Genomic DNA, 14,301 nt, shown 5'->3' with positions numbered 1-14,301 from the left:
TCTGAAAAGGACAAGGCTAACGAGACAATATAATATTTTTAAAAAGATAATTCTTACTCAAAGTTTGTTGTTTTCAACAATGGATTTCAAACTGTATGTTCATCAATGCTCACTCGATTTATTGATGTTTTATCTCTATGTGATTTATGTAACTTATTGCACTTTGTGGAGATTATTGCTCAATTTAAAATATATTTATTATTTGATTTTATTGATTGAACAATTAATATTAGTTTACTCACTGGTTTAAGGGTTTAAATTCAATCAAATGGTGGCCGTAATGAAAATATATTCAATTTGTACAAACTGCTTGCAGTAAAAAGTGATACCAAAATAAATGTTTATTTGGCAAAAAAGGTTAGTACTATTCTTTTATAGATTTGATTTTTATTAGTATAAAAGTTAATAAATTAAAAATTATTTTCATATTTAGTAGAATTTGAAAATTCATTTGACCCTTTCTGGTGAATAAATCTTTCAGAAATTCTGGTTGATCTTTAGCAGTAAATTAACAATTTAGTTTCAACCAGTGAAACAATAGTTCAAAACCATTTTTTTATTGTTGCAAAAACCTTTTTTTTTCTTTTGTAAAGACAGTATTAAGCACTTTACCCTAACATTTATCTTAGTTTCAGTTGTATTTGATGTTCTCTTGTAATAAAACCAAATTTGATATTTTATACTAATAATCTGCAGTTGAAGAAGATTGATTTAATTCGTTCTGGTGCTTAAATAATTTTTTTTTATGATGTCCTTTCAGAATTTATGGTAGAAACTTAGTAAAATGGCGTTGGTAATAAAAATGGCAACTTAATTTGTATGTAATGCTTTAAATTTAAAACAAAATTGTCGTAAGAAACAATTTATTTAAGAAAAATGCTTAATGCTATTCTTTTTTAGGTCTCTATCGGTATTTTTTCTGTATAATTTCCCCAAATTTCCATAATATGCGGCAGAAAGGTTTGTTTCTGTAAAGTTCTTCCATTCCCAAATTGAAGTACTGTTATAAACCCCACATGTTTTTGTCTTCAAATTTCACAGTATATTTTTACCAATTGAATAATAATTGTTGTATCAAGTTTACAGACTAAAATATCAAGAGAAATACAATTGTTCCAATAAATTTTTAAAGATAAGATAAAGATTGTATTGTTAGCGATTACAAAAGCAATCGAAGTCTCTGATAAAAAGTCCCCTTGGTGATTGCGTGTGATTTTTAACCAGTTTTTGGCAAAATATGACCCTTCGTAAATGGGCCCTTTTATGAGATCAAGCTCATCGGATCGCGGCAGTTGTCAAGAGTCAAAGGAAACGTCAAGCTCGGAGCACGTGGACCTGGTTGTCAAGTTGTTCGGCACTGGCGGTAGCCTCGACACTGGGTGCGCAAACTCTCTTTATTATCTTCAACAATTGCTTTTTATCACTTGAAATCAATATGCCATTCGGTCCCTGTGGTCAAGAGGATGTTTAAATTTCTATAATCCATTGTCAGAGGAGTCGAAATTGAAATTTGACAATAAGTTTAAAGAAACTATTCTCGCTCGAGGCAGCCCATTTTGAGATTGAAATCACTATCAAGTATCAAGATCCCTGCCTTTTTTTCTGTAATTAATTAATCATGGAAGACATAAAAAAGAGATTTATAGAATGTGGTGCCTTCAAAGGAAAGGGTATAGCTGTTTTTACAAGTGGTGGAGACTCTCAAGGTATGTGACATTCATAACATTTATATTTGTTTTTAAATAATAAAACATGTTATTTAAAGGTATGAATGCTGCTGTGAGATCGGTCGTGCGAATGGGCATATATCTCGGATGCAGAGTTCATTTTATCAAAGAAGGCTACCAAGGTTTGGTCGACGGTGGGTCAAACATTGTCGAAGCAAATTGGGCATCTGTGTCAGGAATCATTTCAAAAGTATGCCCTCTAAATATCCTATAAATTAAGAACTTTTTTGAACTTTTTTCCCCTTAGCCCTCTTGGCTTTGAACTATCGTACATCTAGCCATTCTACGAATTAAGAACTTGATAATGATGATTTATCATTAATTCAATATCTACAATTGAAGGTGGGTCTGCAAATCGCCAAACACATGTTGTACCAACACTGGGATTCTTATTTGTTCCAATAATTATTTAAAAGGACAAATATGAACATCTTTTGATACTTTTGAAGTCTTTTTCATATTGAAAAAACCTGAAATACGTGTACCTAAGTTTATACATAACATTGATAATAAGGTATCTGATGGGTGTACAGATAGAAGAAAATGAAGCCTGAAATTTGGGGTTTCTAATTATCTGCAGTTCTTGTCATCGGTAGTCATTCTTGATACAATTCTCCTGTGGGTAACGCAAGCCACCACATGTACATTATATGTGTATCAAATCATACCAATGGAAAAAATTTTTTAAAAATTTATTTATTTCATTAAAAAGGTCTTAACAATGGTACAAGATCAGTTTCAGTTGATGTAAAATTATTCCTGAATAATATTGGACTCTTTCCAATATGTATAATGTGTGTTATTACTGGCCCTCTGTGTGTTTTTACTTCTTTTTCTGGCCTCTCATGCATTTTTTTTTTTAAATTGCTGTTTGAATTTGAGCATCTCAATATGGTTACTGACTGCTTTTTTATATAGACTATGTCGATATCTTAAAATGCTAGCCTCTCATTTTTACATCAGGTTGTCAGCTATCAAATAGAAGCAAAAACATTAATATATATACAGATGTATGCATCCAATGACTCACAGGAGCACCGAGGATGATTGGAACCTCGGAACCCAAGCGGCATGCCACGGTAAGGTGACACCCAGCAGGACACAAGGAATTCTCATTGAGAGTCCAAGTGTCCCACCAATGAATCACGAAACCACGGTACCCTACCATGAAAAATACATGGCAGGCTGTGTACGCAGGTGTGTTGGAGTTGCACATCTGGCATTGGTAGTACTTGATAGTCCTACGAACTGGTATCTGAGTACTAAATACAAACATAGACGTTTGGTCACATTTACATGCCTAGAGTACTCGATATTCCTCAGGATGTGGTCAAACCCACTCCATTCTTGCTAATAATTTACTTTGGTTCTCTATATGTCACACACCCACCTCATAGTTGTCGATATTCCTCTGGGGGGGAGGAGTGTTCTCTTTCCAATAAAATCTGAGGTGTAAATTAACAACTCAAATCATTTTAAACTTATCAATACAATACATCAGGGTTATTCATAATTAATTAAATTATTCTAAATATATTATATTTATCACCTTATTAAATAAAATGCTTAAATTAATGCATTCGTTTTGTTTTAGGGTGGCACTGTTATCGGTTCGGCAAGGTGTGCCGAATTCCGGGAGAGGTCAGGACGCCTTCAAGCAGCAAAGAATTTGGTCAAAAAAGGAATAAGCAATCTTGTTGTAATTGGGGGGGACGGTTCTCTTACAGGAGCGAACCTTTTTAAACAGGAGTGGCCCACTCTCATCAGAGAGCTCCATGAAAATGGTACTCTATGGTAACAAAATGTTAGCCCAAGGATTACAATGTTATAATAGAATAAATTATTCATTTTTGATTTTCCCAGGAGAAATCACAAAAGACCAGTTGAATAAATTCGCGTATCTTAATATAGTCGGGATGGTGGGTTCAATCGACAATGATTTTTGGGGCACTGATATGACAATTGGAGCTGACAGCGCTTTGCATAGAATTTTAGAAGCAGCCGATGCTACTTATTCAACAGCTCATTCTCATCAGCGTTGTTTCATAATTGAAGTGATGGGTAGACATTGTGGGTATGTACGATGGTGTTATTATTTTATTGGCATAAAATATACATATATTAATAATAAATAATAAGCTGCAGAATTTATGTATAATATATTGTTTTTAGGTATTTAGCATTGGTATCAGCAATTACCACAGAAGCTGATTATGTTTTTTGTCCAGAAAGTCCACCTCCTAAAGATTGGCCTGATGTTATCTGTAATACTTTACAACAGGTAGTGAATCGCAATAATCGATATTTGAATTTTGCGTATTGTACTAATTATATAAATTTTCACATATATGTACATGTTTATAATTGAAAACATCTTTGTTTTTTAAAGTAAAATAAAATTTAGAATTTGTAAATACATTGCATGTTCACTAATATTTAACTTGAATGTTTTTCAAGAAATTAAGCATGTAGCAAAAATAAATTATTATTGTTCGGAGTGGAAAAATTAGTATGAAAATATGCAGGGTTCTCTGATAAATAAGTTGGCTACAGATCATCTAGCAGGGTGATAAAACACATAAGCAGTCCTTTCTGTCCAGCCTGAAGATTAATTTGTTTTAAAGGCAAGAAAAAATTCCATTTGTCATTTCTGATGCCTTTGTTTCTTCATCTAAATATTACATTTTTAGTTTATTATTGAATTTAATAATAATTTCTGTTAGAAAACTTTCACCTTATTTCATATTTATTCACTAGCTAGCACTTGTTTATTGCATGTAGTTATTTTAATTGCACCCATAAGTTATAGAATAGTCCATAAGCATTAATTAACGCATTTATCTATTTTTTATGTAATCGCTATTATAAAGCATTGTATATAGTTTTCCCCACATAGCTCAGTCTATTTTTATAAATCATTATATTACTTTGATTTTTTTCCCATTGCAGGCTAGAGCCACTGGTCAAAGAAATAATACAATAATTGTGGCTGAAGGTGCAATCGATAGTGATGGGAACCCTATAACAGTTTCACAAATAAAGCAAGTTATTGTTGACAAAATTAATATGGATACAAGAATCACAGTCTTGGGGCATATACAAAGAGGAGGAAATACATCAGCATTTGATAGGATTCTTGTATGGCAATTTAATTACTTAATCATAAAAACATTTAAAAAATTTAAATCACAATTTTTCTTTTAAGGGATGCAGAATGGGAGCCGAAGCTGTAATAGCATTGATGAATGCCAAACCAGATTCTCCGTCTTTGGTCATTACACTGGACGGGAATCAAGCGATTTCTTTGCCTTTGATGAAGTGTGTTGACATGACGAAAGCTGTGAGCGAAGCAATGGCACAGAAAGATTTTGAAAAAGCCATTCAGCTAAGAGGAAGGTAATTAATTAAACTTGTGTTTTTTATTAATTATGTCAATTAGCAATAATTAAATTAAATAGAATTATTAAATTTTAAACAAAGTTGAATTAATTGCATTATAAGTAAACATGTATGTGTATGTTTTAACAGTCATATTTATTACAATTAATTAAGGTTTTTAGTTGAGATGAAAAAAAGTCAATGGCACGAGCGAGATTCGAACCCACGGTGGGGTTGAGATAGGAAGTTGATGTCCGAGTGGATCGAGGTCACGATAGCTCAAGTGGTAGAGCAGCGGCGTATCTAGCCGAAGATTGTTGGTTCGAATCCCGCTCATGCCATTGACTTTTTTTTCATCTCAACTAAAAACCTTAATTAATTGTAATGATTTAATTGGTCAAGCGGACCACGAAATTAGTGAATTTAAAGTCATATTTATTTATCAACAGACTTTTTTACATAAAAATAATTTCTAATTATGTTTAGGTCTTTTATGAGAAATTTGGAAACATATAACATTTTGAACCAAGTCCAGAATGCCTCAAATTCACCAGAACCTGAAACTAAGGTTTTATCATCTATTATTCAATATGAATTTAATTATTTTTCTATTTGATTTTAATGTTCTTATAGGGGCATACACTAGCTGTGATGCACATAGGTGCCCCTGCTTGCGGGATGAATTCATGTGTGAGGGCTTTTGTACGAAGCAGTCTGTACGAAAACGCTACAGTTTATGGTATTCATGATGGGATCGATGGACTTTGCTCTGGGGCTGTACGAGTTTTAAAGTTTACTTATTTAGTTTTTTCTTTAATAATGAATACAAAAATATATTTTAGTTTCAACAAATGGCTTGGGGTGATGTTGCCGGTTGGACATTAGAAGGTGGTGCGCTTTTAGGAACAAAAAGGACACTTCCGAATGATAAATTTCCATTGGTTGCTAGTAAATTGAAGGAGTATAATATTGAGGGCCTTTTAATTATTGGTGGATTTGAGGTATTGTTTTGGCATTTATTTAAAGGATAGATCTTATTTATTTATATTTGTAATAATTATTTTAGGCATTCTTGGCTGCTATGCAATTGTTAAAAGCACAATCTGAATATCCAGAATTTAACATTCCGATATTGGTCATTCCGTCTACTATTAGCAACAACGTGCCTGGAACTGAACTTTCTCTTGGTTGTGACACAGCTTTAAACGAAATAACAGAGGTTTCTGCATGTCAACCTACCAATAATGTGTTGTTTTTTTCTTTCAACCATCAATTTTTAATTATTTAGATTTGTGATAGGATCCGTCAGTCTGCCCAGGGTACAAAACGGAGGGTGTTCATTGTAGAAACTATGGGTGGTTATTGCGGATTTTTGGCAACTATGGCTGGTAAATACGTAATTTTTTATTACCTTGATGCCATACTGATTGATTAAATCTTTTAGGACTAGCTGGAGGAGCTGATGCGGCTTATATTTTTGAAGAAAAATTTTCAATAAAAGATTTAGAAAAGGATGTTTACCACATTGCTTCAAAGATGGCCGAGGGTGTGCAAAGAGGTTTAATTTTAAGGTACAATATTATTTTGAATTCAGTGTTTTATTATTTTTCTTACTTTATTGAAACAGAAAGAAAGAAAGAAAAACCATTTATTAAACAATATTATACAATATAATGCCTCTCCATACAAATGGGGCAGGGCATTATATTACCTACTGCTGGAAATTCAGGTCTTAGGAAAATGTATGTGAAGAAATAAAATGAAAAATGAAATTTAAAACAAAACACATAAACATCAAATCAAAACTGTGAAAAGAATATCAAATGACAAAACAGAGGATTTAAAATAAAGCAAATTCCTCGAATGTTTCGAATAAATTAAAAATACTCTTGGGCCAAAACAGTAAATTAAAAATTGAATTCACCAACCAAAAATCGCTAGTATCTCTAGGCTGCTCTGTAAAAGTCTGGACGGTTTTTTCCAACTGTCGTTTGTTCCGCAACGAAATAAAGCTCGATTAAAACAAGTAAGCATGTAATGTGTATATTTCAGAAACGAAAAATGCAATGAGTACTACAATAGTGATTTTATGTACCGTCTTTATGCTGAAGAAGGGAAAGGGATTTTTACAGCTCGCATGAACATTATTGGTATTTATTTATTTATTTTTTAAACTAAATATTACATTGGCATAACTCATTATTTATTTATTTCAAGGCCATATGCAGCAAGGAGGTGATCCTTCCCCTTATGACAGAAACCTTGGTACAAAAATGGGTATGCAAGCGAGTCAATGGTTTATGAAAATTTTAAAAAGTGGAACAGGGGAAAAAGTTTGCGTTTTGGGCTTGAACAAAAGATCCTACACTTTTACACCTCTAAAAACCCTTGAGGAGGAGACTCTATTTTCGTAAGTAGATATTTACAACCAATTGCCACTGATAAAAATGTATTTTATAGTCAGTGCATCTTTAGAGAAAAATGTCAAAAACCCTATTTTTTATATATTATATATTTTTTAAATTACTCATGATTGAATAATGATTTAATTTTAACTTCAGAAGACAGACAGAACTGTTTACATCTCACTTACCACACATCAATAGAAAGGACTTCAACTGACAACCAGGAAACCATTTCAACATAGACACATTTCTCTGTAATGGAATAAACTGACTGGCATGGCTAAATTAAAACTCACCTATAGAAATTCAACAATCCTTTTCTCAAATCAAATTTAAAATTAAAAATTTCAAAAGGTCCCAGAATTTTGTTAAATTATTATACATGAATGCACATACTGAAAAGAAAAGGTCTGTAGCGTATAGGTCTATAGTTACGTACTATAACCTGATTATGGAAATAGAAATTCACAATCAAAATTATTCCCAAACTACCTTCTTATAGTAGAAGAGTTATATACTCTTACAACACTAACTAAAACTTAAAAGCTCTTTCTTAGGAAGTTTATTTTCTTATCCAAAACTTTATTATGATGTAGTTTGGTTTCTGCTCCCCAAACATGTGGAGTTGTAGATTTCTTCCTTTCTTGAGTTCTGCAGGGTAATGAACTGAGGTTATTTCCGATCATTTGAGTATGCCTTTCTTTGCAGTTTTAGTCTGTCAGATCCATTTTTGCGCTGTTTCTTTTCTGTAAACCAAAGGAAAGGTTTGTAGATTTTTAGTTTATAGATTATTTATAAATTATAGATTGTGTGTTGACTAACTCCACAAGGATTGGCAGTCCAAATTGATTGGAAATGACTGTGCGAAAAGCAACACTTATATTCCAGGACCTGCAGATGAAATTCAGTTCAAGACAGCTTATTGTTTTATTTTAATTTTTTTATTTAATCCTTAAATTCTATGTGACAGAAAATTTTGGGGATTTTAGTTCATACCCCGTTTTGTACGACCCCGTAATTCAAATTAACTATAACACATTTTTTATTGTAAAGAAAATATTAATTATATTACACACATACAAATAATAATGTATCATTGTAAATGTGCAACTAAAGCACATTTGGCCAATTAATTCTTGAAACAGATTCAAACAAGTAGGTCAATGATAGAATGGTGGAAATCATTTACCATAATGAAAGCCATTGAAAATATTTATTTTTCACGGAAAAAATTCACACAATATTTCATGATGGTTGTTTGAAAAACAACTGTGTAGCCAGAAATTTACGGGAGAGTGACTAAGTGATGAATACATAGAAGAACAAGTCTTCATCAAATTAATTCAATCCTACATGCAGCCTTTGAGAAACAAAGAACTGGAGCTAAAACCTTAAGTAGAATGGAAAAAGAAGAACTGTTAGTTCCTCAAGAAACATCACAAATTTTATCAACAAATAATAAAAAAGGCCAAGTATCAGTCAATTAAAATTAGCCACACTTAGTATGATTTTTGTTTTAAGCAGTTTGCTGAGGAATGTATCAGGAATGTATGTATTCTCTAAATACCCTATATGTACTTGCCATATTAGCATGGGTTTGGATCCCGTCATAACCCTTGGAATTTTCAAACTTGTAGAAAAGACTTTTGAGGTTTAACCTCAAGGCAAGAAAATATAGCTGGCCTGCGTCTTCCTAGAAAATCATTAGTAGAGCTAGGATATAATAGATGAAATTTGCCCTACAACTCAAGAAAAAAGTTACATTTGTCAGTGTGTTATTCATATATGAGTGCACCTCTGAGAATGAGTATTGTTGAATCATTCCTATTCACATTAGATCAGCAGACATGTACTCAGCATATTTGTTATATAATTTAGTTACTTACCTGCACTGAAATATCCCCGTCTTATTTTTTACAAATAGAGAACAAAATTAAATTCAGCTAACTAATGTACTAAGATGACCCTGTACATTTATTTGTCCTAAGTACATCAAAATAGAAACTTTATGCCAATCATGAATATTGTGCACTATTTAGTACTATGACAATTACTTTACTTTGAACACAAACTAAATAAATAGTAAATTACACTGAATATAATATATAATACTAAATCCACGTAGGAACCTTATAGGTCAACTTACAAGATACTTCTTATGAACTTAATGAATTCTAGAGAAAAATCTTCTTTATTGCTTCTTGTTCTTACCAACTTTAAAATTCATGAAGACCATCTTTTTTGTCCTAGAAATTATATCCCGGTTTCATTCCCCAATTGAAACCAATCCACCAATCCTACTGCTTTCTGAATATTAGTTAATTCTGAAAATTATATTACCCTGAAAATGGCCCTAAGTTATTTAAATTTGCAGATGTTAAATTCTTAATAAAATTTTGTAATTAAAGCAATTAAAGACTTAAAAATAGACATCACAAATTATAATATGTTATAAAAAGCTCGAGTTATTAGTAAATTGGTATTTTGAACCCTACTATTTGTACGTACAGTCATTAAATAAATCCATCATCATGTTTGAAAATAAATTTAAATGTAGCTTCATTCCATACAAAATACAACTTAATGTTTTTTTACTAGGTTTTCTTTTTCAGATTACGATTGCCAAAGAATCAATGGTGGCTTAAATTGAGACCTTTGCTTCGCATTTTGGCCCAGCATGACAGCGTATACGAGGAAGAGGGTATATTCATGTCAGCTGATGAAACATACACAGAGGTGATAGAAATTAAATCCGATTTAAATTTATCCTTCAAAGAAGGTAAAGGGCAAATGATTCAGCTTAAAAAAATAACAAGCTCCAAGATGGAGGCGACGTTAGAAAATGTAGATGTTTGTGATACTGATGTTGTTGAAATGGCGAGTGATTCTTCACTACAAATGCCCCATCCACCTTAAGGACTTAAGCGTTCGAACAGATTATAAAATCTTGTGGGGTCACTGAAATGATAATAAACATAATTAAAATTATCTTTTTTTTATTTACATAGATTTATAAGAAATACAAAAGATAAATACAAAACATTTTCAATTGCATATCATTATCTTCTTTTGTAAAAAAGGTTGTGAGAAATAAAAAAAATTAGTATCCACACTTGCAGATTTTGTATGATTTTTATATTAATAATATTGACTAATTTCGTGGTCTGCTTGACCAATTAATAAATTACAATTAATTAAGGTTTTTAGTTGAGATAAAAAAGTCAATGGCACCAGCGGGATTCGAACCCACGATCTTCAGCTAGATACGCCGCTGCTCTACCACTTGAGCTATCGTGACCTCGATCCACTTGGACACCAACTTCCCATCTCAACCCCACCTTTTGAGTTTTCCCTCCTTTTTGCCATTTTTCAAATGTCGTACCCCACCTTTTGAGTTTTCCCTCCTTTTTGCCATTTTTCAAATGTCGTGTAATCGGGAAGTTGGTGTCCGAGTGGATCGAGGTCACGATAGCTCAAGTGGTAGAGCAGCGGCGTATTTAGCCGAAGGTCGTGGTTTCGAATCCCGCTCATGCCATTGACTTTTTTATCTCAACTAAAAACCTTAATTAATAATATGTTTTATGTAATAGTTAGTTTTTTATGGGCTGAACTATGTGTATGTGTTCTCTTTAGTCGTTTCATTCTCAAATCTTAAGTATCGTGCAGAATTTTTTTTTCTTGTGGTTATGCAATTGGCAATTTATTTTTTGTGGTATGCTTTTTTATTCTCCAATGTGCAATCCCCTTGTTGGTACCTTAGGTTATCAAGAAGTCTAGACCTTGAATCGTGTATCATTTCCTTGAGTTTGTTCTTAGGTCTTTCCCATAATGGGTTTGTTAGTTGAAGATATTTTGTTATACTATATAAAGGCTCTTAAGAATGATTTTTTTTTTATCGAGGAGGAGCATTCATGGCCGCACACTTGCCATGCCTGTTTTTTAAATTTCATTGTTTTCACTTGATCTTGTTTTTAATTGTATTTAGAAGATTTTTTTTTTATCGTACCTACCATTACATTGATGTAGTTTTGAATTTTAATGTTAATTTACTTATTTGGAAGTTGAATCTCAATTTTGCGTTTGTTATGAGCTTCTTTTCTGCTTGCTTAATAATTAGCTGGTCAAATAGTATTACTTGATCAATGTATATGATGTATGTAATCTTGCTATGCTATTCCATCAAAATATCAGATTATCTACAAATATCTCAATATAGTGTTATAATCTTTTTAAGTTTATCGATATAATTAAGTCATTAAAACAATGCTCAAATCTTAAAATCGTTTTTTGTCGGCTGAATAATCTCTCTATATTTTCTTACTTTCCTCTAAGCAATAGAGAGATAGCTCACTACTCTCTTGAGTAGTCGGCGTAAGCTACATATTCTTGTGTGGGGAAGGTAAGGTTCGAGAATTTAATAAACCAGAGAGTATATTCTTCAACATTTATTTTAACACATTATGTCTTTTTAATGTACACAACCACAATAAAGTCAACCACAACTCTAAATCTGGGATGGATCTAGTTACAAAGGGGCTTACCCCAAATGATGCTCACCACGATTAGTGTCTACAGCATCCCCAGTGCCTTTCTGGTTTCTCGACTGTCAACTGATCCAATGAGTTGCAACGGCTGGCTGAGTCCCCATGTTGAGTCTCAGACATAGTGAGATTGCTTCTGTTCCAGATCGACTCCTGGAGTCGACCCCAATTTATGATGTCCCATGTCGCTACATATTTTTGACCTTGTGACAACCTTTCAGTAGTAAATTACTCGACTTTTGTAATGTATTTGATCGGTTGCCAACTATTGCATCTTTATGTTTTCCAGGTTCATGGGAAAAATCACATGGCTCCCGTCTGGGTCTGCGACACCGTTCAATGTTCTTTGCTGTTTGACCAACTGTATAATTATTGCAAAGTTAGGTTTCCCTATTTTGTGAGGAGTCACGTCAATACCCTTCGACCAATGGCTTAATTATTGTAGTGTTTCCCAGATTGATTACGTCACGTTCCCTTCGCCCCTTCCGATTTATAGCCTTTTTTGTTTTGTTGTTTAAACTAATTTTTTGTTGTTCTTACTTTAACAACTACAACTTATTCTAAGACGGAGAGCAGCTTACAGATATATGCTGTTTGAAGTTGTGTGTTTGAAGGATTTTTATCAAAAATTTTCTTGTATTTTTAAAATCATAATATACATTTTTCTTTTCTAAATATTCTATTTCTAATATATCTATTGTTGTATTGCTAATAAAATTAATATGAATTATTCTTTTCAGGCAAATGATCCGGTAATAATTTAGATTACATCATGCATTAGCAATATTTATAGTTATATTTTTGTATAAATTTAGATAAATTTTGTATACTCATGAAATATTTTCATAATCAAGAATTGTTTGCTGAAGCCATAAATACTCGAAGTCATAATTTAGTCTATATTTAATCGTTATTGAAATGTATGTAGTTTTAGTTTCTTCACATTTCAGTCTTTAGAACTTTTGCTGCCCTTTCAAAAAGCCAGATAATATCACAATATTTTCTATTTTTAAAATGATTTGAAAAGATTTAGAAAGTAAAACTGACTTTTGAATGCATTCACAGAAAATTGTATCCTGTAGTGCTGGAGTGTTAGTTGTCAGAATTATTTATTTAAAATGAAATTAGTTACAATACAGATTTTGTGATTTTAATTACAAATAGGTGGGGTGAGTTACTTTTTGCAAATGATGGTTCTACTCACAACACACACATTAGTTGTAAACAACAATCTGTGAGTAGAACCATCATTTACAAAAAGTAAGGCCAAGAAATGCTGCAATCAAAGTCTAGAAAATTGATGGAAAATAATATTATTTTACTGTACTTTGATATAGTTAGAAATGTTAAATTATAAAATTATACAAACAAAACTATGTGCAAATGATGTTTCTGGGTTAGTTAAAGTTATAATAAATAGCCTCAATTAAAAACTTCTAGGGACAATATTTTGTTTATAATTTCGTTTTAATATTTGTTTAAAAGAAATAAACAGTTATTTAATAAGATTTTTTTATCTTCTCCCCTTTTTATATAAATTTTCATTCACTAAAATACAGTTATGTATTGGGTTGTCCGGAAAATAATGCAGGATTTTAAGTTTTCATTAAAAAAAATCTATATAAAATATTCTGTTTACGTTTACAGGATTACTCATTTGTATGAATGTCAACACTTATTAATCCTCTTCCAAATGATATTGTTTGTTTACCTCTGTAGCATTCCGCTACTTGGAAATAATTCAGTCATCCTTATAATGTCAAAGCGAGAATTTCGTACGATTTTCTTTTACGAGTTTAAACTCGGCCGAAGCGGAGCCCAAACGGCTAGAAACATTAACCAAGTCTGGGGCGAGGGTTGTGTTAATGAGTGCACTGTGCAAAGGTGGTTTAAAAAATTTCGGGAGGGAGATTTCAGCCTTGAAGATGAAGAAGGTCGTGGAAGGCCTTCCTCTCTTAATGATGATGTTCTGCGATCAGTGGTGGAAGAAAACCCCAAAACAACTGTTCGAGAACTTGCAGAGCAACTCAAAGTCAGTAAAACGACCGTCGCTGACCACCTCAAGGCGATTGGAAAAGTGAAAAAACTCGAAAATTGGGTTCCACACTCATTAAACGATCGCCAAAAAAATCAGCGCTTTGATGTTTGTGCATCACTTCTTTGTCGAAACAAAAATGACCCATTTCTGGCCAGAATTGTTACATGTGACGAAAAGTGGATTCTCTACGATAACACTAGACGTTCTGGACA

The 14,301-nt window shown here is 32.4% G+C and overlaps 1 protein-coding gene across 5 annotated transcripts; it reads left to right on the top strand.

Moving 5' to 3' along the window:
- The first annotated feature begins 988 nt into the window (after window positions 1–988).
- Window positions 989–13,489, top strand: LOC106665081 (ATP-dependent 6-phosphofructokinase). 5 transcript variants are annotated; one of them, XM_014391268.2, is made up of 17 exons: window positions 991–1,706; window positions 1,766–1,917; window positions 3,322–3,511; window positions 3,591–3,801; window positions 3,900–4,008; window positions 4,677–4,865; window positions 4,933–5,123; window positions 5,592–5,673; window positions 5,739–5,882; window positions 5,948–6,106; window positions 6,172–6,324; window positions 6,394–6,493; window positions 6,550–6,676; window positions 7,158–7,255; window positions 7,323–7,515; window positions 10,123–10,246; window positions 12,792–13,489. In XM_014391268.2, the coding sequence occupies exons 1-17, from the start codon at window positions 1,619–1,621 to the stop codon at window positions 12,813–12,815; spliced, it is 2,334 nt and encodes a 777-aa protein (XP_014246754.1). In that variant the 5' UTR covers window positions 991–1,618; the 3' UTR covers window positions 12,816–13,489. The 5 variants fall into 5 exon arrangements, with proteins under 5 accessions (XP_014246753.1, XP_014246754.1, XP_014246755.1 ...); XM_014391267.2 differs by lacking the exon at window positions 12,792–13,489 and having other exon boundaries at window positions 989–1,706; window positions 10,123–10,498; XM_014391269.2 differs by lacking the exon at window positions 12,792–13,489 and having other exon boundaries at window positions 10,109–10,248.
- Window positions 13,490–14,301: the final 812 nt, after the last annotated feature.

This window comes from Cimex lectularius, unplaced genomic scaffold (genome assembly GCF_000648675.2).
Source record: "Cimex lectularius strain Harlan isolate CLEC.00 unplaced genomic scaffold, Clec_2.1 scaffold32, whole genome shotgun sequence".
Taxonomy (NCBI): Eukaryota; Metazoa; Arthropoda; class Insecta; order Hemiptera; family Cimicidae; genus Cimex; species Cimex lectularius.
This window is presented reverse-complemented; position numbering and strand designations above follow the sequence as displayed.

Coding starts and splice junctions, on each gene's coding strand:
- LOC106665081 (XM_014391267.2), top strand. CDS start 1,619: ATGGAAGACATAAAAAAGAGATTTATAGAATGTGGTGCCTTCAAAGGA. Junction 4,866..4,932: donor CAGCATTTGATAGGATTCTT/GTATGGCAATTT, acceptor TTTTCTTTTAAG/GGATGCAGAATGGGAGCCGA. Junction 7,516..10,122: donor GAGGAGGAGACTCTATTTTC/GTAAGTAGATAT, acceptor TTTCTTTTTCAG/ATTACGATTGCCAAAGAATC.